We start from the raw sequence: 22502 nt of genomic DNA, 5'->3' as shown, positions 1-22502 counted from the left end.
ATCGAGTGGCGCGCCACAGCGACTTTCTACGTCCTCACTTCGGCTTCATAATGCTTGCTTTATACCCTCCATCACACACTCGCTGTTACAATATTTCCCGTGTATTAACCAAGCCTTCCACTCATGCATGAACGACACTGGGTCCTTCAAACTACCCCACTCCCTCTTCCGTCCTGCTCGAACCCTTCCACCCACCTCAATTCTGCATTCTAACCCTCCGAGCCGTCGAGCTCAACTCATTCTTTTTTCAACTCCACAATCCAAAGGTACAAATGAAGGTTTACCTTCACTCTCCGCAACGAAGTCTTCGTGCGTCATAAGATGCGGGGCATCGATGCCATTGATGAGACAGATATTATAACGGCGCAAAATAAAAGCTATTCGGTGCGTTATTCCTACTTTTTTTTCCTCGTTGTCTTCGCTTTATCAATCTACCCACGCATTCCTCCCTATTCCTCCCCTGCATTCCCTCCGCGTATTTTTTCTGCCTGCTTGCCCCATCTCTTCATCTTCCAAGCATTCCATCACTCTGCATTCGACCTCTTATAGTTCGTATCCACATCTGGGACATCATGTGTTCTTCCGTCTACTAATCCCTTCCATCCACAGCCTATTCCCTAAAAACGCTTCTTTGTCCTCGCACGTCGTCGTCGAGTCAGCGTATAACTCGGACTGTTCAATGACACGGTGCGTTCTCCATTGCAGTCTCGGTTTATGCAATATTCGCCACCGCCCTTTTCGTTCCCTTTCTGCGTACATGTCACTTCCACCATTTACTTCGCATACCACTCCCCACGCTACTTCCAGTACTGTCATCCACCCTTTTCTCCCCCTATTTCTTGAATGCATTTGAAGTTCCTCGTCATTTCTATGCCGACGCCGTACCGCCAATACTCTGCTTTCAGTCATCTCCTTCTTGCCGATATTTTTCTACTCTTCCAACCCGATTCTCCCACTTCATTCCCTCTCGACCATGTTCTTTCTTACTACGTATATGACTGCAGACGTCCTTCGACATCGACAATGTTCCATCCTTATACATTCTGTCCATCTTCCCTTTCCATATTTGCTGCCCGCTTCGACATGCTCTTCCCCTCGACCCCATTCATTCTCATCCTCTCCCTGACCTCGATCGCCTCGCTATACTAAAGCTCCTTCTCTATTTTGTGCAGGGCATGTTAATTGTTTCAGTCCTCGCAGGAGCACAAAGAACCGTTGGCGAGATACAGATGAGGACACCAAGTTGTACTCAGAAACTGTGCGTCTCTTTCCTTATCGCTCGGTTTTCTTTTCTTCGTTCTCTGCTTTGTAGGCGGAGCTGGTCCCGGAACACGTTCGGGCCTTATTCAATGGGTCAAATTGTGTGTGGCTGGCATGAATAGGCCTGTACGGGACTGCTCCGTGCTAAGTGATATGAACGGATAAATTAGAATGGTGAAGGTCCTGAGCTGAGGATTTCTTTGAATGAAGTACATAACTTCGATGAGAAGAACCGATTCTGACATGTCGTGGAACCATGGTTTGGTCGTGGCTCCATTCCGTTCCATCATCGCAATCGAACTTTCGACGCCAAAGACTCCAGCTTCGAAACAACTGATCTGCACTGCTTATCCTGTGCTGTATGGGCGGTATCCGAATACCATGATACCCGTCGCTCGAGACTCCTGCATCAAACAAAGCGTAGTCCATAAAGGGCACCTCTGTTTCTTTAGAGTAAGTGTTCTCAAGGAAATTTCATAGCTACACCCACGTCATGTTAAAGATATGATGCTCCTAGCGCAACCATCAGTCGTCCCAGTGCTCATGCAATCCATTAGCCTCGTTAGGAGTATGAAATACAGTTTGGCAGTCTAGGCAATGTCTCGCTCTTCTACCACTTTCCCCATATTATCTGTCCTCTTGGCTGGATAGACGGCCATTCCACGGCCTCCAGGAACGTGGGCGAGAACATAGAATTTATGACCGTGAAAAGGTATTGCTCTCCTGTGTCCGGAGTGAGCAGATGTGTCGAGAGAAGGCGAGATGTCAGAGTCCAGTGCTACCAAATTGGGTTATGCACAAATTCTGGAGATTTTGATGGACTGTATTCCACATATACTGTCGCGGGTTGCATTCGACATGTACATGTCCGCCACTAGATCCATTATCTAACGGCGACGACAGACCTGCGAGACGAACAGCGAGATACTCTGTACAAACATATTTAATTCAATCTTTAAGGAAGAGTAGGCCGCCGAGTCTATGCTGTCTTCAGTGGATCTGAGCCCACGTGTAACTCGTTCTGTTCAATTCTTTGCGTACGACGAGTACTGTCGACGTCCGGAGGGACTCAACATGTACCAAAATTGATATGCATAACGTTGGGTACAATAGGAAAGGCAACTCCCGCTGTGTCTATCACAATCAATATGCATATGATGAGAGCTGTCAATCGGGCATTGATTGAATGAGAGCCATCGCCTCTCTCTCCGACGCCTTCCCGGTACATCTTCATCAAAATGTGGCGTTCATACGCAGCTTTTCCATTTCCTTCCATCGCCATGTCACCTGGATATCCCGTTCGTCAGGGGACGCACATTCAACTGACTGAAAGCCGAAACTATAAGTACGATTCTCCAACACAGAGTATCCGGCCAATTCTCTCATATTACTCTCTTGCATTGGCATCACCCTAACATCGATCAACAATGGGGCTCTTCGGTCATCCAACTCCATTCCAAACCGTACTTGAACCCGTTGACCCTCCTATTGGCCTTAATATCGATTTCTGCGGTCCAAATGTCGAAACTCTTCACATGAAGCATAACGTTGCCTCCCTGACCGGCGACAAATTTGTGGTCAACAATGAGGCCGGAGAGGTGGTATTAAGTTGTCGTGGGCAGGCATTTACTCTGATCGACAAGAAGGGTCAGTTATTTCTCGTAGTTCCCCCCCACTCCTCGGGGTTATTGGCCGACTGAGGAGGATTGAATATTTGCTCATAATTACATATCGCGCAGTATTCAAGGACTCAAAAGGGAACCCGTTATTCACAATTCGCAATAAAATCGCCATACCAAAGAAACAAGTCATAGAGGCCATGGACGGGACCGAACTTTGTAGGGTCAACAAGAAGTTCCTTGGTATGCATCACGAGACTCTTTTTTACTTCTCCGCCCATTCAATGAAAGTCTCCGTCCGAGTCTTGTCAGAACACTGATATGATATTTTCCGCCTTTCTCTTCAGTAACATCCTTTCGAATGGTCGCCTCCTTTACAAACATGGCCTTAACTCCTAAAGCATCCTCCGTTGATCCGGAGGAGATAGAGCTCGAATGCAAGGGTGACTGGCTCGGGAGGTCAGTCTCACTTGTGACCCTTTGTTGTGCGAATTTAGCACTGAGATCATTTACTGCTCAATATAAACCAGGTCCGCTACCATCACGATTGTGGGAACGGACGAGGTTCTGGGAGAGATAAACCGTTGTTTCTTAGACGTGAAGGACGTAGCTGTCGGAAAGCAGACGGTGAGTTTATAGGGAATCTCTTCTCAGTTCTCTGTGACAGTTTGACATTCTCAATTTATATTGATAAATAGTATGCGGCTAGGATCGCACCGGGCGTAGATATTATCTTCATGGCCGCCCTTTGTGTATGCTTCGATGAGGCGTACAACGAGGGATTCAATTAATATTCTGTTTTATTTATATTCTTGACTTTATATAGAACGGATGTGCTGCTCCACTGGCAATTGTGCATGCAGCTCAGTAAATTTCCAGCAGGAATTTCAGGTTCTGAGATGTAACTGAGAGGCCCCAATAGCCTGTACGCTTACCGCCGTGCCCGGCAGGCCTATGTTTCAAGTTCCACCAACGAATGCACTGGGGTTCTCTCGTATCATAACCCATCACTCTGGGCCCAATTATCCTTTCTACAAGTACGATTTAGTCAGACGGTCATCAGGGTCTCCCGGAAGCTCGAGATTGCATCGTGACTACTCGGCACTATGGGGTTTCATATGATAATACAGCGCTTTCTAGTACGTGTATACCGCCGTACTCTGCTGGTCTACTCTTCTAAAATCTCGACACTCTGCATAAGGTTACAGGGGTGAGAAGGGCCTTGAAGGGCGGTAAAAGGCGTGGGGTCGTGTCCCTCCGATGGGATACAAACGGCTTCGATCAACGGAAATATCTACAGAATTAATACAGATCAGATAACAGAGAAGAGCGGCCAGATTAAATACAAAAGAAGAACAGGGAAGAGTCTAGTAGAACAAACCGACGAAGCCTGAAAATACTACGTCACAGCATTGGTAATTATTCTTTCCAATGTCAGGTCAGAGACAAACGCAGATAGCGGAATATCGATACCAGTCCTCCGAGAGAATATATCTGAAAATCTAATAAAGTCCATGGACTGTAGCCCAACTGAATGAGGGGAGCGTCTCAGTATGTCCTTCGACTCAGGATACCCAAACGTTTTCGACAACACGCTCAGTGCCACTTGGGATAGATCCTGCTCTTTTCTAGGTTCTCTTTCGCCCGCGAGAGATAGCGATCTAGGGATAGTGTCGAGTTGGGGCGCTATATTATGAGCTGCAAGGGGAGTTGATTTCCTGTGCGAAAACCCGTCCCGGCACCATTCGTTTACAGAGAGAACGACGGTGTCTGGCCATTCATATCGCGAGATCATCTTGGCAAGGGAAGTTCCCGGTCCTACGTCGATGATCTTGGCGGAGGGGAAAGTGTTTCGTATGAATTGCATCGACCTATAGAATTGGACTGGTTCCCGCATGTGTCTCAACCAGTACTTGATGCCGAGTTGGATGCTTGATATAGACGAGCCCGTTACGCAGGAGATATAGCACGTAGATGCAGGTTGTGGTACGAATGAGTATGGGAGCAGCTTCGATACCGAGTCGTTCACGGCGTCGGAATGGAATGGGAGAGCGTCAGGTATCAGCACAGTTTTTACGCCGCGCCGCTGAAGTTCCTTCTGAGAATCCTGTATTTGGGAAACTGTCCCTGAGAGTACAACATGGCCAGGGCCAGCGTGTATTGCAATGCTGGGAGGAGAGGGCAGTCGTGCGAGGTGGCGCTTGACGACGCTCATATCGGAAAAGACGTTCAGCATGGCTCCGTTAACCTTTCGAAGAGCGATAGCCCTACGGACGATGATGTTCACTGCAGCTTCCTCAGTCATGGCTCCGGAGACAACTGCGGCGGAATACTCCCCGAAACAGTATCCGAGAACAGCACAGGGATTTGCACCGTGATTGGATAACTTTTCGACTTCTGTGAGATGGCACGCTAGTGTCTTTAGCTGCCGCTCCAGGGCTAAGCTGAAAAGTGAACGGATTAGATCGTGACGTATGGACAATGTTTCAAGCATAGAACTTACTCTTCTTCGTCTATGTTATCGTCTAGACTTGCACGCACTGTTTGCGCAAGGGCCTTGATGCGGGTCAGATTTTTGTCTAACGGAACGTCCTTCGAAAGGGCCGACCATGGACCGAAAATATACACGGGGTCCGCGAGTTTCTGCATCTCTACTTCTTCTTCTTTCGACTGAAGATGACGCCATATGGTTCGTAGAATTTTCGGACCAATTTCAGGACAAGCGCTGAGCGATTGGCTGTAATGCAGAGTAGACTCGACATTAAGCGAGGCGTAGTTCTCCGGCATAGTGCCTTCGGATAGGGATTCGAGGAAGAATGGCAGTAGGCGGACGATGGGAAGGTCTTTGGGTGTTCGCTGAAGGAGGGAGACGTAATCCGCAAAGGGTAACAGAGCGATCTGATCAATACCGGCCACGTTCCCCAATTGCTTCGCCACAGTGGGCCACGGCGTGATACGCGGGTTGGCAACGTGAAGGACATGTGGATTGGGAGGAATGACTGGGATGTCGACTGGATGGAACAAAATGAAATCGCGAAGGCTGTCTGCGCATATGTCGGAGGGAATCCAGGAGACGTCGGGCATGGACCGTGGAAGAGCCTTGAGAGCTGGAAGCGACGCGATCATCATGGGCATCATTTCGTCTGGCGACCAATATCCGGATACACTGTCTCCGCATATTTGTCCGACGCGAACGATAGCGAGTTCAAACGAGTTCAAACTCGCTTCTAGAATTTTGAGAAGTGCGTTCTCAGCGATCAACTTTGACACAGCGTAACCCTATGAACGATATGAGTGTGTATACCCTTCAAAAGAGAACAAAGAGAGGATGACGAACCTGTGCAGCAGCGAATGACACAAGAGGTTCAAGTATGTCCTCAGGAACGAGTTTATTGGAGTAGTTGAAGGTACTCGCATACGTTCCGATGAAAAGGTATCGCACCAACTTCTTCGCCGTGACACTAAGCTCGGCCAGGGCGCGCGTACATTCTAGGAACGGGACGAACTCTTTGAGAGGGAGATTAAAGTTGACCTTCCACGCTGCGTGAACGATATGGTCCACTGACTCGATAAGTTGTTGATAATGCGCATCCGTAAGGCCGAGTTTAGGACCGCAAAGGTCAGATGTTGGGAGCAATACGAGGGAGCCGCTCTCTCTGGCCATGAGCAGAAGTTTCTCATCGAGATGATGGACTTTGAACGACCTGGAAAGCTTAGACCAAGGATCTTGGCCACGGATGATGCAATAGACAGTCGTGGAGTTGTGGCGAAGGAGGCGGGCGAGTAAATTCGAACCGAGCATTCCGTTTCCACCCGTCAGCAATATATGGAAGCTGCCCTCCTCTCTCGGGAGCTTCGAAGTGTCATCGAAAGACACGGGAGCTCCGAACTGTTCGATAAGGGATAAAAATTCCTTCTGTTTAGAGGACGAGTCCACTGACTTCGTGTCGGAGATGGAAGGATGACTATTGGGAGTGGGGCAGTCCAGTCCGCGGGAAGCCATGGAATCTATGTTACGACGAGGGTGTCCATCTCGCCAGTACCTCTGTCTATCGAAGGGGTATAAGGGAAACGCACGCAACATGTTCACGTCGATGTCATGTTTATCGTAAGCTGCTGAGAAATGCAGATGATGACCACGGTTGTACAGAAGAATAGCGGCATCGACGAGACGACAGGACTGAACCATTTCGTCGAGTAAATCATCGCGCATGCTCTCATCGACGCCGCTCAAGTTGAGCAGGCGGAGAGTGATCCGGTCATCATCGGGGAAAGCCATGGCTTTTCCACTCTGCTCGTCGAGACCGTGAGAGTGTGCATCATCCTTCAGACGAATGAGGTCCTCCGGCGAAACGACGCTTGCCGAATGACGATGCGCGTGATGGTCCTTACAGAGGCCCAATATCGCGGCGAGATCGGCGAGGGAGCAATTCGTCTTCAGTGCCCATGAACAAACAGCGACGACTTGGTTGAAGAGCGCCGATTGAGTTTTCGCAGAGAATGGCAGGAAGAATCGGTGTCCCTCGTTCGATGAATTCGGAGGTGTCCATGTGGTGTGCACGGGAAGTTCGATGACCATACTGCAAACAGAACCGGTGAAGCCGAAGGAATTCACTTGAGCGATGAGACGAGTGGCGCTGAGTGGCACAGGGTTGGTCGGAACGATAATAGGACCTCGCGTGAACTCAGCGCGAGGAGAGACAGCATGTCTGGGTAGTTTTCTACATTCCAGGGAACACAAAACTTTAAGAAGACCTAGTTCAGGCGTAATTTCAGATACTTGAGTGCGACCAGGAAAGCGAGTGGATATCTTACCGACGAGAGCGGCTGATCCATGGCAGTGGCCCACTACGGTCTTCGAGGATGACAAAAATAAGGGTTCTCCCTCACGTTTTCCAAATACGGTGCGAATACCCTCGGCCTCCAAAGCGTCTCCCACAGGAGTTCCGGTTCCGTGAGCTTTCAATGCAGATATACTGTAAGTGAGCGGAACCAGGAGATGAATAGCAACCATGTAATTCACCTTCCAGTAACGAAATGTCTCCAGGTGCGATGTGTGCTGAATTGAGAGCCTTCCTTATTATCGCAGCTTGAGCGTCGGCGTTGGGGGTCATGAGAGTTCGAGTCGCGCCATTATGACCCGTGGCGATTGATCTGAATATACCCTGGACGTAATCTCCAGAGGATATAGCCCCGCTTTGTCTTTTCATCACGAAGAAAACGGCACCTTCCTGATCCATATGAAGGGGATAATCAGCATCGTCGATAACCTTCAATAATGAATACCGAGATCATACCGATGGTGAATATCCGTCAGCGTCCGGTGAGAAGGTTGATGAGCGTCCCTGCGTAGAGGCAACCCCGGAGGCGACAGCCCAGCCGAACGGGGCAGGCGTAAAGTGTGTCGCTAACGAACCAACTATCGCAACTTCCGAATCCTCTTGCAGGAGTGAGTGGATACCTATTGAATTAAATATTGAGCAATGTAGACGGTCGGTTGATTATATGGTCGACTTACCTTCCTTGATCGCAAAAGCTCCACTGGCACAAGCATTAGAGACTGTGTTGCATGGGCCACAGAAATCGAATATATGCGCGATATGCCCTGCCACACCGCTCGGATCACTGTTGGAAGCCCAAGTCGTGTCGAACGCCGCCGTCCCATCCTCGATCACCCGTCTCAAGTCCCACCCATCCTCCGTACCCACACCGATCGAAACCGACACGTTTTTTCCGCGAAGTGATGAAGGCGGTATACCGGCGTTCTCTAACGCTTCCCAAGTGAGTTCAAGTGCGAGGCGAGTATTCGGTCTGAGATTAAGGGCCTCTGACTGTGGAATACCAAAGAAATGTGCGTCGAATTCCTCGATACCGTCTACTCCGAGCCACCCGCCCCTGCATTGAGACGGTGAATGGGATGTCTGATAGGAATTAAATCCACGGGACGCGGGTGGCAGAGTGCTGCAGGCTTCCCAATTTCCTCGATCGAAGACATCCCAGAGCCCGTCTGTCCTGATGATATCACCTGGGAGGCGACACGATGAGCCGATGATGCAGGGAGAGTCTTCTGTCAGGTCCATGAAGGAGGATGTCGGAAAGCGCCTTCTAACTGGAAAACACTCAATATAAGCCTCCCCCACTAAATCGAACATCCTACATCACATATCGTGACAGATTTCACGTAGACAAGGAAGCGAGCAGTCCGGAGGTTTCGGGTCGAAATGGCACTGCACATCAGCGTTGCATTTGACACTCTGTGTGTGGGAAACGTGGCCAGTGGGGCAGCCCGGAGCATGAAGAGAGGAATGGAGATCAGGGTGGAATAACATTAGTAGCGCGCGCTGGGACACATTCTGCTTATGGGGCTATGTAAGTTGATATCGAAAGATCCAATGGCTTTGGATGCGCCGGGTTCCTATATGGTGGCCACACTTCACCAAATATGTTCTTTTTGTCCTCAGATTTGGGACACTGCAGCGCTTCATGACGTTGTAATCAAGCTCATGACCACAAAGGCCGTGTGTATAACACAAGTAACAGGGATCCCCTGAGCATAGGATGTATGGGTCTAGTGAGACATTATGGATGTGTGAAGCACGGGAACAGCGATGCTCAGCGTGATTGATGCAGCCCATCGCCCAATAACTTTTGTTTATCGCCGCGGAAGATCGAGTTCAGCGATGCCAGTGCCTCAGCTTCGTGGCGGCAGTCAGACTGCCCACAATTCTTAATTTAGAGAAGACGGCGTCGAAAGGCCTCCGATGTGCTCGGTTGATGACCAGACTGAGTAGTGCCTCATATAAAATAGAACTTCCTTTAGCGATGAGACGGTCTGGCTCTAATCTGGCTCCTTGGATCGCGATGATGGTTGGGCAGTTTGCATCACAGATGCTGCCGAGAGCATCCATTATTAGCATTACAATGACTAGCACAGACTCACCTGGTACGAAGATGATTTATGGAGGATCGGTGTTGATATTGAAAGGCGGCGTGCCGCGACGAACATTCTAGAAAAAAAACTATTGTCGAAAGTCGCCTGTCATAGAAGTATCTTAGTGGTAAGTCACACAACGGGTATGTACCTAACCCAGGTCGAGATAGCTTGGTGGGAATGCCATGAAGAGGAAGAGCAGTATGAGGGCCACAGTCCGAAGAAAAGAAACGAAGTGTGGGATGAGAGGGGCCCGGACGGCGACCGGAGGAGGGTGCCGGGATCCGGCGCAAGCTAAACTGGGCGTGTGACCGCTAGCACTGGCCGTTCATCCTCGTCCCTCCCCTCCGCCGTGCGCACTGGAACGCGTCAAACGGCTGGATACTTTTGTGAAGAAATGTAAGCTCGAAAAGCAGGATCACGTACTTAAAGCTTTCTGGGTAGGAACGACTGAGCCCTCGACGTCCGACTTGAGCTCTGCTGCATTTCTGTGCACGAATCTTGACTGGCTTCGTCTCACATCTTACGGACTGATGCGCTTTGGCAGCACCATACTTAGACGACTCTTCGATTGCTTTAAAAGCCGGGTAGTCTCCTCGGATCCCCCCTATCCCATTGACCACCCGACAGTCATGGCAGCCCCTGCATTCCCGCCCGTCGACTTCAGCCGTTACGTCTGGAGAACGTCTCCCGAAGACCCTATGTATTATATTCGCGAGGCAGCCGGTGGCGAAGTCATCGAAGACGTCTGGAACCGGTTCAACCACGGAGAGCAGACTCTCTTCATAGGCGTCGATACCACCATCGATTCCTCCCCATCCTCCTCTAAGCTCCTCGATGCTTGCCGCAATGCGTGGGTGGCGCTCCGGTTCACTATCCCCACCATCGCGGCCCATACCGAACAAGATGCGGTTGGGAACACCCTCATCACCTATCGCGTTGCCAATGACTCCGCCGAGGCCTCTTCCTGGGCTGAGAGAACCGTTCGCCTTCATGAGACCACCGACGACCTCGACGAGATTCGGTACAAGATCGGGAAGATCCACATCCCTGACGAGAACGGCGACCAGACCTTCTTGTACGTTGTTCCTCGCTCCAACTCGTCCGTCAGCTTCCTCCTCCATACTGCGCACACCCCGTTCGATGGTGCCGGCGCCAAAGCGCTCTTCTCTCGCTTCTTCCGGCTCTTATCCACCGAACTCGACAATTCCCTTGCGTCAAGCAACAAGGCGCTCGCCTGGGGCTCGGAAGGTGCGAAGCTCACACCCGTGGCCTCGGAGATCCTGGGTCCGAATGAGCAACGTGAGGGAGAAGGGTACCAGAAGACGTTGGGGAACGTCATGTCTGACCTCGGCTCCGCGATGCCGGTACGCTTATAATTTCTTTTTGTTAAAGACACTACCTCTCGTCCCCTTCTCTGATATTTTTCTGACTTCGTCCTTGGACAGCGCCAATACGGCTTCAAGAAGCGTAACATTGGACCTGGCCCCACTCGTCGCGCTAGTACTATTCTCACCGCTGACGAGTCTACCAAATTCCGTGAGGTGGCGCGTTCGCTTGGATTCACCGTTAACCATCTTGGTGGGTCCCATCTCTCCCTCTCACACATACCTAACCACTGATTTGAGGTATACCATCATACAGCCCATGCCGCTGTTGCTATCGTCTGCGCTCACGACAACCCACCTTCCTCGTCCACGCCGGAAGACGCCACATTCGTCTTCTATGGCCTCGTCGACTCTCGTGACCGTCTCAACTCCGAGTACTCCGGAAAGGGCTCGTCCGCTTACACGGGGTACTGCCTAGGAATGTCCGCCATCCAGCTTCCCGTCTCCGTCGTCTCCTCTTCCGCCTCGGAAGGTGAAAAGGCACAGCTCCTCAAGGCCGCGGAAGTCATCAAGCAGGAGTACGCCAGGCAGAAGGCGTATCCAGCTCTGCTTGCAATCGAAGCTCAGCAGGTCGAGATGATGCTCTCCGGGTTGAGAGCGGGTGGACCGTACGTGCTCATATTCCATCCTACATTCTATCGATTTCGTATTCATAGAGGCTCGCTGTCGTTATAGCCCACCGCCTCCGTGGATGGGACCTTGGTTTGCGGGTGACGGAATCGGAGAGACGTATCTCGAGCCGACCTATGGCTCTAACATTCGCGTCGATGATTTCTTCACCTCGTTGAACAAGACTGATCCTGGACCGTGAGTCGCATTTATTTCGGTCTCCTCGATGGTTAGGGAGCCAGCTCATCGGCCCCTTCAGATTTTTCCGCCTCTACTCCTGGGGTAATCGCATCACGCTCAGTGCGGATTACAACGAGAATGCAATGCCGAGAGATGTCGTGGAGGGCTTCATTGAAAAGTGGGCCTCCTTGTTGCGTCTCACTCTTTAAGTCTACAGAAGTCCTGTTGGTTGCGGTCATTGTGGTGTATATTGTTGTAAAGGCTGAGAAAATGTTTCGTTTCCCTGTCGGACGTTACTGCTAGAGTGATCTCCGTGTTGTATGTACGATAACCTTGTTCTTCACACCAAGAATTCATTCATTCCCATGTGGAATATTTTAGTGGTAGCTCATTGTGGTGCGATGTTCGTGACGTGGTCGGAGCGAACAGCATCGGGACATTTCAGATTTTAGTTCATGTTTTGTCACGCTAGCTACTCGCTGTCAATGTCCCAGAGATCGATAGACACTGAGATGGTTTTGATCAGGCCTCGGGTTTGAAAACAAAACAAGATAGTAGTCGATGCGTCCAAACGAATGTTCTAGACTCCGGATGGGCCCCGTTCTGCAATACTTCAACTGGCATTTCTGCCGGCTACATAATAAACTACGACGGACCATTTTCTTGATATCGCATACTATGTGCCAGGTGTAGACATCGAACATGGAAGCCGCATCTGATTCTGATTTGGGTGCCGTTGTGCAGAACGAACTCAGAGGAGCCAGCAGTGCGTGGTCTAGAGTTTAGTTTCGTGACGGTTCAGTGGCAAAGCGAGAAGAGTCGAGGATCTGAGGCCTAAGGCCATAGGTCTTGAACGCCTGCGATGCATCATATTACACCATGGGTGAATGCGAAACGCAAGGGAAGGGCATGGACGCCCGCACTACCCGGACTCGGAGAAAGAGACATCTTCTACATCTTGATGGAACTTCGAGTAAGGCTGCGACCGGGGTATGTGTCTCTGAAGCTCACAGTTCTCCGAGAAACCCTACCGAGCGTGTCCAAGAAGGGACGGTCAAGAGACGATACTACTCTTATAGCATAGCATTCAACTGTCACGAGGCTGTTCAAAGCAGCGCCATGCCACGCCACATACAGTAGTCCAGAACGAATGGAGAAACGAAGGATCCACCACCTTTGTGGCATCCTGACTCGGCGTCCAAGCTCAGCGCTCAGATCTAAAAGGTCAGCCTAGAATGGCTATATATGTCGTCACTCATATTATCAGCACGCCACTGATTTGACGTTTCCTGGAAGTTCTTCCGCACAGTGACCAAACCATGTTTTATTAGTAGAAGTTCAGGTTATCACCTTCCACGCACACCCCGACAAGCCCCATCAGGACAACAAAATAAAAACGCATCTGGCACTGCCTTGCTACACGCACACGGGAGAGTAGGAATGGAATATTCATACCCGCCCTGGTTCTTTACAGTAATCTGCGCAGAAAATCGACCTGCGCACTGATGTTCGTTTCAAAACCCTGCAACAAAATCTCAGCTCAACTGCGTCTATTCACTCGGATAAGGTCTTTTGAACGGAATGACATATATGGATGGATATACCTTGCCGCCTTCCATCACATCGTAGTGACCTCCGGGTGCAGCTACAAATTCAACTTCTGCGGAGACATCAGTGAATATGACAGAGGACCTCAGTAAAGCTGAAGCACAGCACTCACTTCCGCAGGACTTCGCGACCACGTCTCGAGTGATCGCTACAGGGATCATGTCGTCTTCCTCTGCCATGACTATCAACATCGGAGACTTTGCGTTCTTGAGCATGAGACCTGGACGCGCGGAGAAGACCTCAAAAGCCAAACGTGCAGCTAAGACGTTAGGCATCTCAGAAAATGGCCTATCCCCTTTCTCGTACATCTTCGTAAAGCCTTGCGTGGCAAGGCGTAACGAACGGAACATGATGATGTCTCATCAGCTCGGGGCCCTCGGGATAATACAGATGCACACTAAGGATTACTGACCTGTATATGACGTGGGGGAGTTGATGAAGGCGAATTCACCAGGTTTACCGACCGCGGGAACATAGAGAGGTGCGAGACCGAGCCAAGACTTCGCACAATCAACCGCAGCCCAGAACAAGAGCCTAGGATTGGGGTCCAGAGACATGAGTGTAGCATAACCTGGAAGACGAGGCAGTCAGTGAGTTCGGGAGTCATACGATCACAGCGTGGAACCGACCGTCAAGCAACGGACAGTGAGCCATTCCGCCTGCGAGATCTTTGCATCTAACGACGAGCTCGGCTACGTTGAGGCCGCTCATCGCACTGCCCATCACCACGATCTTGTCCACTCTGAATTGGTCGGAGTTGGCTTTGACCCACTCGACGACGGAGAGAAAGTCTTCGGTTTGATTTTTCAGTGAGACCAGGTTACGAGGTTCTCCGCCGGATGAGCCAAAACCGCGGTAATCCATGAGTAAAGAGGCAAAACCAGCGTTAGTTGCCCATCGCTGTGCGAACGCTTTAAGTCCCGCATCTTTCGTGAGTGTCATTCTAAGAGAGAGTTAACGAGATTTCGATTTAGAGCGATAGGGATAAGACTCACCCGTGCCCCGCGATAATAACCGGGAAAGGCCCTGGGATATTAGGTTTCCAGCAGGCTACGTCGAGATAGGTTCCAGGAGTTCGACTAGGAACGTTGACAAGCGAGTAGGAGAGATCGGGGTTCATCGTGGTAGCTCGACGATGAACTGAGGTAGTCAGTATCAATGGCGAACGTTTATATCTTCTTGAGAGGGAAATCGAAGGCCGTCCTTGAGAGTCCTTCTTGCACAATAGGATCTCGTAGGTATCGTGTTTGCCACATGAGCGTGAAAGAAGAGCAAAAGCGGAACGCTCTGCTTGCTAGCGCGAGAGGTCCACGTGTCTACAGTATAGACGCCCACCGGAGAGGTTATGTACGGGTACAGTAAGCATGACGTTGTGACATCCTTAATCCCGGTCCGAGGAATGGGTTGGTTCTGGAGTTTCGATCCTTGATTTCGGCGGTCGATATAGAACGTTGAAGCGGAATGTGGAATTTTCCATACTCAAAACTGCAGAGAACGGTAAAATCCTAATAAATACGCGGCCAGCAATGCAGGGATAGTGGTAAGCAGGAATAATAGGACGTAGAGAGATTGTTAAGGATTGCTATGCACTTTGTGAACAGACTAACGACGCAGGATTGAGTACAAGATGACAGTGACGAAGCCAATTATTGTACAGAGGAAACCCAGAAGAATCGAGATATGGGATAACGATGCTGCTGATTTCATCACAAAATAGTGTCTGCAATAAAAATAGAACATCCGATACCTGTACAAGGCACAAGGAGCAGATGATACGGTATACAATCAGGTACAGTGCCGAAGATGGAGGATATATGAAACAAGGAGCGGAGGATGATAGCCTCTGATTTCAGGAATAACTAGCTGTCGCAAGCTAAACGCTCTCACCACCAAACTGATCATCGTCTAGAGTACCCGGCTTCGTAAATGAACGCTCCTCACGGTCAACCTCAGTCTGCTGCGTGATGGTGATATTGACTCTGTGATTGCTCGCTTGGGGCTTGATGCGTGGCGATAGCGGATATTCTGAAGGGGGGGCTTGTTGTGCATCGTTCGAGCGAGCGCGAGGTGTGGAAGAGTAGCCAAGGCCAGTAGAAGTAGGTGTCGGATTGCGTATTGCGCCTAAACGAACTGCTCTGAATACGCGGGTGGCCATGGCGTTCTCAAGAGCGAGGTTAGGTACAGTGAACATTGCACGGAGGACTGGCGGAACCGAAGGTGTGAGGATGAGGGCCATAGTAGCAATATTAAGTCCGACCGTAACCCTGCTGCGCGGTCAGTCCTGAAGGAAATAAACATGATGAGCTGTGTATGTTCTTACAAGTAATACAGCTGTCCACTTTGCAAGACCTTTTTCGAGAGCCTCGGAAGACCGTCTCCGCTATAGAATTGATGTACACGGGCTTTGATAGGGTCATTTGCGAGAGAGGACGTGACCAACCGCCAAGAGATTGCAAGGAATACGAGTGTGTCGGAGCAGCCGTTGATAACAAGGCCGGCGGAGCTGTACGGTTTGACCACAGTATTGATACACCGATCGGTAGTTCCTATATGGGCGCCCGAGATGGCGAAGGGAACAGTGATGGATCCTGCGACAACGGCGATCCACATGAAGGCGAAGAATGATGTGACGATTTTGTTGTTCAGAAAAACGGCGCGAACACGAAAGAAGAACAGGAGGGATGTAGCAGGGGTAGCGACGGCGAAACAACATCCAAGGGCTATTTGCAATCCCTCACATGAAGCGACGGATGATACTGCAAGGTTTCCAAGTCATGAGTGAAGATAAGTCATAGGAGATCTTAGTACGAGGACGAACCTTGAAATGCGGTGCTCGTTCCGACGTACGCCACACTGGCAATGCTGAGAGTAAACAGCGAGGTTCAGAAAAACTTGTTATAGCGAATGTGTATCTACGATAAAACACTCACCGAGACACCACATACGCCACAATGGGCAAACCGAACCTCCCAGAGACTAGCATTCTGTATTCGTCTGGCATTGCCATGGCCATGTCCCATATGAAGGCCTAGAAATTGATGTGAGAGCTGTTCACAACGAATCGACATTTTGCTTACCGCAAGAGTAGCAACATAAAGATACCTGGACGCTTCTAACTGTGAAGCTAATGTCGGCGGAAGAAATGCAAGAGGTGTGAATGGATTTGGTAGCTCAGTGGCGTTTAGCGCAGACATGACGATAAGTTGAGTTGGCGGCTGAGATCAAGTACCCTTCGAAACACTTAAGTACTCCGCGCAAGCGCTATCAAGGTGGAGTTAACTGCAGACGGCGTAGTAACGCCCACGCTTCGTTACACCGCACGCGCTATAAACAAGAGTGCCACGCAACAATGATACGTAGTTGTAACATTTTCTGATTGTGTAGTGTCCCACACCATCAGGCAGATCGAGGAAAGATACGTACAGCTTTCCATGAACTGGACCGTGATGCATTCTTGGCTGGAGGATTCGAGTGTGGTGGATCGACGAACAAACGAGTACTCCATTCAGAGTCAAGGACACCTAATACCCAGCTGGATTTCGGATGGCAGGACTGATGAAGCTGACAGATGGTCGCATGAGTTGATGGAGCTCAACGGATTGTGTGAGTTTCTCTTACTATCGTGGAAACTGTACTAACAAAACAATAGGGACGGAAATACGTTGGTACTGGGATCACGCGGCGTATCTAGGTATTGTCGATGGTCAGTATTTAGTACGATTAACAATATGTATTCGCTAACGAAGAAGCGCTCTCCGATCTACACGATTCACATAAGTTCATACATCATTCAGGTTTCTATCCATAAATCGCCCAAGCGATGCGAGTCTCGAAAATACCTTTGGATCACGCCAGACTTGAAAATAACAGAATCCGATCCAATCGAATGCATCAACGTGAAGTGATGAGCGACACCTGGTATGCCGATGATGATGGTGGGAGGAATCGCAGGGATTTATCTCAGGGGGCAAAATATTTTAAGGCAGTGCATCTGAGCAATCAGCGGTGCTGTAATAAGTTTTTGAAAGAGGAAATAGTCGTCGTATATTGTACTTGCGGGCGAGCGGAATCGAGTTCCGAGGGTACCGGGAAGCGCGTGTAAGTAGTTGCGGCGAGGGGGAACGTCCATTGATCATTCCCGCTAAACCCGTTCAAAAATAACCCGTGATATTGATTGCGCAGCGGCAATAATGGAAGGTAGAGGCGGCGTCAGGATCAACCGCGGAGACTTTTTGGAAGTTCCAAAAGTGAGATGTCTGCCTTGAGCATCTCGGTGGTCTCGGATCACTCGATGGTTCTCCCTCTGATTGCCGCCCCGCTGACTGCCGCCCCGCTGACAGATCGTAAGTATCACATCTTTTCCCATTTTAGCATTAACGCAGCAGAAAGTTGGCTGTTCCTCACAGCCAGGACACATCGAGACTGAGAACTGTTGTCGACGATATATTTCCACTCAAACATCGCGGGAAATAACGAGCCTGTTGTTGGCGCGGCGATATCCTGAATAAACCTTCCTTCCTTCCTTCCATGTGGGCGATCGAAAATATGGACTAGAAATTATATAGCCCTCCTTTTCAAACATTATTGAAACCGAGGCCGGATTGTTTTGTCCTAATACTCTGTCGCGAATATTATTGCTTACAGTCCACCAAATGATATGCAAAATGGTAAGTACTGATGCATCGTGATTATTATCATTCTACTTGCAGTCTAGAAAATATAGCTTGAGACCCAACTCCCACACGTCCGGTGTACCTGCTAGAAATAAACCAGCTTTTCTACTAAGAGTATAGGCAGTGCCCATCTGGACCCGATCTACTGTCAATGTAGACGAGTCATTATGTGATATATCCCTGTTGTCGTTCGCACCAGACCTCCCTGTGGTCGACAACACTTTTCGCAAAATGCCACAGATGTCATATGTTCTCCGAGGATCTGTCGCAGACGTCGGCGAGCCAAAACATTTGGGATGATCTCCTTCTTTCCCCCTGAGACCATTATGCTCGGATATTTGTGCCTCAGTCGAATAAGATCATCGCTTTGAGCTGTTGCACAAATTATTAATAAGTAAGGTTCAAGACCTGAATGAAGAGATCGGGAGTAATTATTTGTGTCGTGTCGGACCCTCTATTCGAGGGAGCGCCAAGTGTAAGACCCGGGTTTCTAGAAGCACACGAGTAACAATGGGTAACTGATGTGATCCAAATACAGCGCTTCCTGGGAATAATAGAAATCCAAGTTTCTTCCGAACGCAAGAAGAAAAGAGGCGCCCCTACTCATCCGCCTCGAACAGACAATAAGTAGCTCCTCGGTGACCTTGCCTGCGAGTGATCTGTTGGAAATAAGGTGTCAGTGAGATCCCTGATTGAGGATGGAGGAAACTGATTAGGTGTCACTGTGGGTAGATTCGAGCATGGAGAATGACAGGCATTGCGGCGCGATCAGTTTGGCGCTCAAACCGGTGAGTCGCGCGCGCTATCCCAGTTTCGCGCTCAGCCATTTCCTATTTAGGATTCACTGAAAAGATTATTTCTCCGAGGAGGTGCGAAATAACAGAAATTCTCTGAACATCACACCATGACCTCGATGTGATCCCTTGAGCTCGGCCTGGAAAATTCAACGTCTCGTCGGCATTTTGAATGCTAACCGGGCGGTGTGCATCCAGGACGCTCCTTCGACGCCTCTCTCTCCGTCTTCTCACCACCATGTCAAGCACTGACGAAAGGACGAGCACGCCTCCTGTCGGCGTCGACTCCAAGCTCGAGAACGCCAACCATGACCCTCCTTTAGCACCTCAGCCGACTTCCACGACTCAGACACCATTCAAGGAAGGTGGAATTCATGGTTACCTCACTGTCTTTGGCTCCTTTCTCGCACTATTCGCAACATTCGGACAAATGAATGCTTTTGGAAGCTTTCAGCTTTGGTACTCAGAGCATCAGCTTTCACAATATTCGCCTTCCGATATTTCATGGATTGGATCTCTTCAGCTGTGGGTTTTCTTCTTCTCGGTATGTGTCCTATTTTTTCAACATAACTACGCCGCTGATTGCGACGATCGGCAGGGTGGGATAATAGGTCGTTTCTTCGATGCCTATGGCCCGCGGTGGCTCCTCGTGCTGGGCACGCTCATTTATACCTTCAGCCTCATGATGACCTCGCTTGCCACAAAATACTATCAATTCATCCTCGCCCAGGGAGTCGTGTTCGGCATTGGAGTCGGTCTTCTGTGCGTACTATTCTTAAGTTTCTCCCTGTCAAAGCTGACACGAGAGCATACAGATTCTACCCTTCCCTGAGCGCCGCTGCCACCCATTTCTCTAAGTATAGAGCTACTGCTGTTGGTATCGCGGTCGCAGGCTCAAGCGTAGGTGTGTAGCTAACCAATTTTTCCTCTATACGTGCTGAATCAAATGCGCATTACAGGCGGGGTCGTTTTCCCTCTGCTCCTTCAGCGCCTGTTCAACGAGGTCGGATTTCCTTGGGCTGTTCGCATCTCTGGCTTTGTGTGTTTGGCGTGCGGTGTCGTCGCCTGCCTCACTTGTACCAGCCGCTTACCACCGAAGAAGCCTGGCCCGTGGATCGACGTTGCATCCTTCAGGGACGTGAAGTTCATGCTTTTTTCAATCGGCAGTGGTACATGCTGCTTAGGTACGTCTTGTTTCTCTTCACTTCATGTGTATTTTCTTCTCTTCTGCTTTGCCATATATCTTTCAACTTACGATTGATTGCAGGCATATTTGTGCCCTTCTTTTATATCGTCCAATACTCTCAAGATCAAGGAGTTTCTCAGCGACTCGCCTTCGACCTCTTGTCTGTTATGAACGCAGGAAGCGTTTTTGGTCGTGTTCTTCCCGGATACATTGCGGACCTCGTCGGACGCTATAACATGCTCGCCCCATTCGCCGTCCTCGCAGGAATATTCTCTCTCGCTCTTTGGCTCAATGCTCACAATGTGGCCGCTTTGACTCTTTACTCCGTCTTCTACGGATTCTTCTCCGGCGCATTCATATCCTTGAATACCCCATGTATCGCCCAAATTTCACGTATGGATCAGATCGGCACTCGTATTGGCATGGCGTACAGCCTATTGTCATTTCCGTCAGTATTTTCTTTATTTGTTCCATTCTCCCGCTAATATCCACTATCGTCCGCATGATACAGGTCCCTAGTCGGAGGTCCTATCGCTGGTGCCATCCTGACGCGGCAACACGGCGATTTTTCTGGTCTTATCATTTACACAGGTGTCGCGCTCATCATAGGGGGGTTTCTTATCCTAGCGGTCAAGCTGATGATCAATCGCAACTTCTTTGCGAAAGTTTGAGACTTTCTTTAACACCAAGGACCATTTCCTACGAAGTCGCTTTATAGATCTCATATTTCATGCTCATTCCTTTACTGCTTCGTTCTCGCTACCTTGTGTTATGTACTCGATCAAAGTTTTTGCCTGCCGTTACTGCATCGTTGGAGACGTATGATATTTTCTTTTTCCAAGTTCCCATCGCCTGTACCAAGCCATGAATTGAGAAGCACGCCAAGTCCTCACGATCGGCGAGTGTTTGTGTCGTTTCAATTTATAGGAGGGGTCTATAATCGACGGTACGGATTGTAAAGGAAGGACTGGTCCTTCCTCCCGTAAGAAATTCGTGAACCTGCTTCGGAGTTTACTAATGTAGGGGAATGCGAGAAGTTGAAGATAGTTACCTCGAGTTAACTACCTACTCCAAGCTTGTCGTCTCTCTCTATTTCTTTGTTTCCGAAAAAGTAATTACGTGGCCTATGATCATCGAACAATATCAAAACATCATTACATACGGCACTGTGAAAAATAATCGAGACCGACGACTAAATTGGAAGGCATGGAATGACACAAAACATACAGGTTACTTGTCCATAGCCCACGTATAAGTAGGCATACGAGCCCTCGGACCGTTACCCGAAAACTTCACCCAATCAATCTCACACCCTCTCATGAACAGCTCAGAAATCAGACCCTCCAACGACTTCACTTTCGCCAACGATATGCTGGTGTCTCCCAAAACTGCCAAGATATCATCCCCTTGTGCAAGCGACACGACTGTATCGCATTCACGAGCAAGTTCTTCCCACCCTCGGCAGCTATTGACTTCCCGCTCCTGTACTTTGTCCCAATAGTTGAGCGAAAGTGCCAGTTCTTCGTCCAGCGGCTCTCCAAGGTGGCCGCTGATGATCGGAATCTTTGGAGGACGCAAACCTGGGAAGGGTCCCAGTAGCATTTTGCTCCAGGCGTCGCTCTGCGAAAGCACCTCGAATGAAGTCATCTCGCAAAACGTTGCCACTGCTTCGGCAGTCCCGTGAATGCTGAACAAGCTCGAACCGTACTGACCCGTACGGCGCAGCTCGTCGGGGAACCACGAAGTAAGACATTCGTCAAGGGCGCTCGAGTCTGGACATCGTACGAAGCAGCGCTCTCCTTTCTCTACACCATTCGCTGATTGGTGTAGTCTGAAGGGTACGCTTTCGGGAAGGACTCCAGCGACGACGGCCGCCATATACTCCGCAATTCCTTCTCCACCGACGGCCGTGATGATGCAGCCTAATTCCTTCAAGACTTCGACCAACGCGAATTGATGCATGAAGTAGTCGAAGACCTCAGCCCATCCGAGGTTCCTACAGTATTCCAGCTTTTCTTGGTATAGTGGATGCTGAGACGTGATGAGGGGGGAGGCGGATAGTGGAATTCCGAACCAGATACCCACTCTTGGGCGCACGTGCGTGGCTGTGAAGTGGATGGTAGACGAAGGCGTGGAAAAAGATCTGAGAGCGTGTCGGAGGGATTTCCATCCATCGACGACCCAGGATTGGCGAAAACGCAGATGATCACGGCCGACCTGTGTCGTCCTGCAGGTAGTGGCTAACGACGCATGC

General features: G+C 49.8%; 6 protein-coding genes across 6 annotated transcripts; 3 read left to right on the top strand and 3 right to left on the bottom strand.

The window, feature by feature from the left end:
* Positions 1–2687: 2687 nt before the first annotated feature.
* Positions 2688–3670, top strand: STEHIDRAFT_163622 (uncharacterized protein; the record flags this gene model as incomplete). Its single annotated transcript, XM_007311320.1, has 5 exons — positions 2688–2907; positions 3000–3122; positions 3227–3338; positions 3410–3506; positions 3578–3670. 5 exons carry the CDS (start codon positions 2688–2690, stop codon positions 3668–3670), a joined length of 645 nt encoding a protein of 214 aa, XP_007311382.1.
* Positions 3671–7686: 4016 nt separating this feature from the next.
* Positions 7687–8959, bottom strand: STEHIDRAFT_69285 (thiolase-like protein; the record flags this gene model as incomplete). Its single annotated transcript, XM_007311245.1, has 4 exons — positions 7687–7838; positions 7903–8110; positions 8177–8340; positions 8398–8959. Coding segments are annotated over 4 exons (1086 nt in total), but the record flags the coding sequence as incomplete, so codon positions are not given.
* A 1468-nt stretch (positions 8960–10427) lies between these two features.
* On the top strand, positions 10428–12366 carry STEHIDRAFT_143167 (uncharacterized protein). The gene is made up of 5 exons (XM_007311319.1): positions 10428–11177; positions 11259–11391; positions 11455–11806; positions 11874–12005; positions 12067–12366. Exons 1-5 carry the CDS (start codon positions 10443–10445, stop codon positions 12194–12196), a joined length of 1482 nt encoding a protein of 493 aa, XP_007311381.1. The 5' UTR covers positions 10428–10442; the 3' UTR covers positions 12197–12366.
* A 933-nt stretch (positions 12367–13299) lies between these two features.
* Positions 13300–14840, bottom strand: STEHIDRAFT_143166 (alpha/beta-hydrolase). The gene is made up of 6 exons (XM_007311318.1): positions 14591–14840; positions 14225–14538; positions 14008–14166; positions 13708–13914; positions 13592–13647; positions 13300–13509 (listed from the first exon to the last, which is right to left on the bottom strand). The coding sequence occupies exons 1-6, from the start codon at positions 14713–14715 to the stop codon at positions 13456–13458; spliced, it is 915 nt and encodes a 304-aa protein (XP_007311380.1). The 5' UTR covers positions 14716–14840; the 3' UTR covers positions 13300–13455.
* An 877-nt stretch (positions 14841–15717) lies between these two features.
* Positions 15718–16759, bottom strand: STEHIDRAFT_19373 (uncharacterized protein; the record flags this gene model as incomplete). Its single annotated transcript, XM_007311240.1, has 5 exons — positions 15718–15859; positions 15916–16351; positions 16414–16457; positions 16526–16623; positions 16673–16759. Coding segments are annotated over 5 exons (807 nt in total), but the record flags the coding sequence as incomplete, so codon positions are not given.
* Positions 16760–19008: 2249 nt separating this feature from the next.
* On the top strand, positions 19009–20919 carry STEHIDRAFT_150933 (MFS general substrate transporter; the record flags this gene model as incomplete). Its single annotated transcript, XM_007311317.1, has 7 exons — positions 19009–19056; positions 19412–19606; positions 19661–19824; positions 19878–19966; positions 20022–20246; positions 20330–20696; positions 20760–20919. The coding sequence occupies 7 exons, from the start codon at positions 19009–19011 to the stop codon at positions 20917–20919; spliced, it is 1248 nt and encodes a 415-aa protein (XP_007311379.1).
* Positions 20920–22502: the final 1583 nt, after the last annotated feature.

Source organism: Stereum hirsutum (genome assembly GCF_000264905.1).
Source record: "Stereum hirsutum FP-91666 SS1 unplaced genomic scaffold STEHIscaffold_25, whole genome shotgun sequence".
NCBI classification, from domain to species: Eukaryota; Fungi; Basidiomycota; class Agaricomycetes; order Russulales; family Stereaceae; genus Stereum; species Stereum hirsutum.
Note: the sequence above shows the minus strand (reverse complement) of the source record. Positions and strands in the feature narration are given on the sequence as shown.

What these genes read in the sequence shown, in the direction of transcription:
- STEHIDRAFT_143167 (XM_007311319.1), top strand. Translation starts at nt 10,443, where the DNA reads ATGGCAGCCCCTGCATTCCCGCCCGTCGACTTCAGCCGTTACGTCTGG. An exon ending in ACCTCGGCTCCGCGATGCCG is followed by an intron (nt 11,178 to 11,258) that starts GTACGCTTATAA and finishes GTCCTTGGACAG; the next exon opens with CGCCAATACGGCTTCAAGAA. An exon ending in GGGTTGAGAGCGGGTGGACC is followed by an intron (nt 11,807 to 11,873) that starts GTACGTGCTCAT and finishes CTGTCGTTATAG; the next exon opens with CCCACCGCCTCCGTGGATGG.
- STEHIDRAFT_143166 (XM_007311318.1), bottom strand. Translation starts at nt 14,715, where the DNA reads ATGAACCCCGATCTCTCCTACTCGCTTGTCAACGTTCCTAGTCGAACT. An exon ending in TCACTGTCCGTTGCTTGACG is followed by an intron (nt 14,167 to 14,224) that starts GTCGGTTCCACG and finishes CTCGTCTTCCAG; the next exon opens with GTTATGCTACACTCATGTCT. An exon ending in GGTCGCGAAGTCCTGCGGAA is followed by an intron (nt 13,648 to 13,707) that starts GTGAGTGCTGTG and finishes ATGTCTCCGCAG; the next exon opens with AAGTTGAATTTGTAGCTGCA.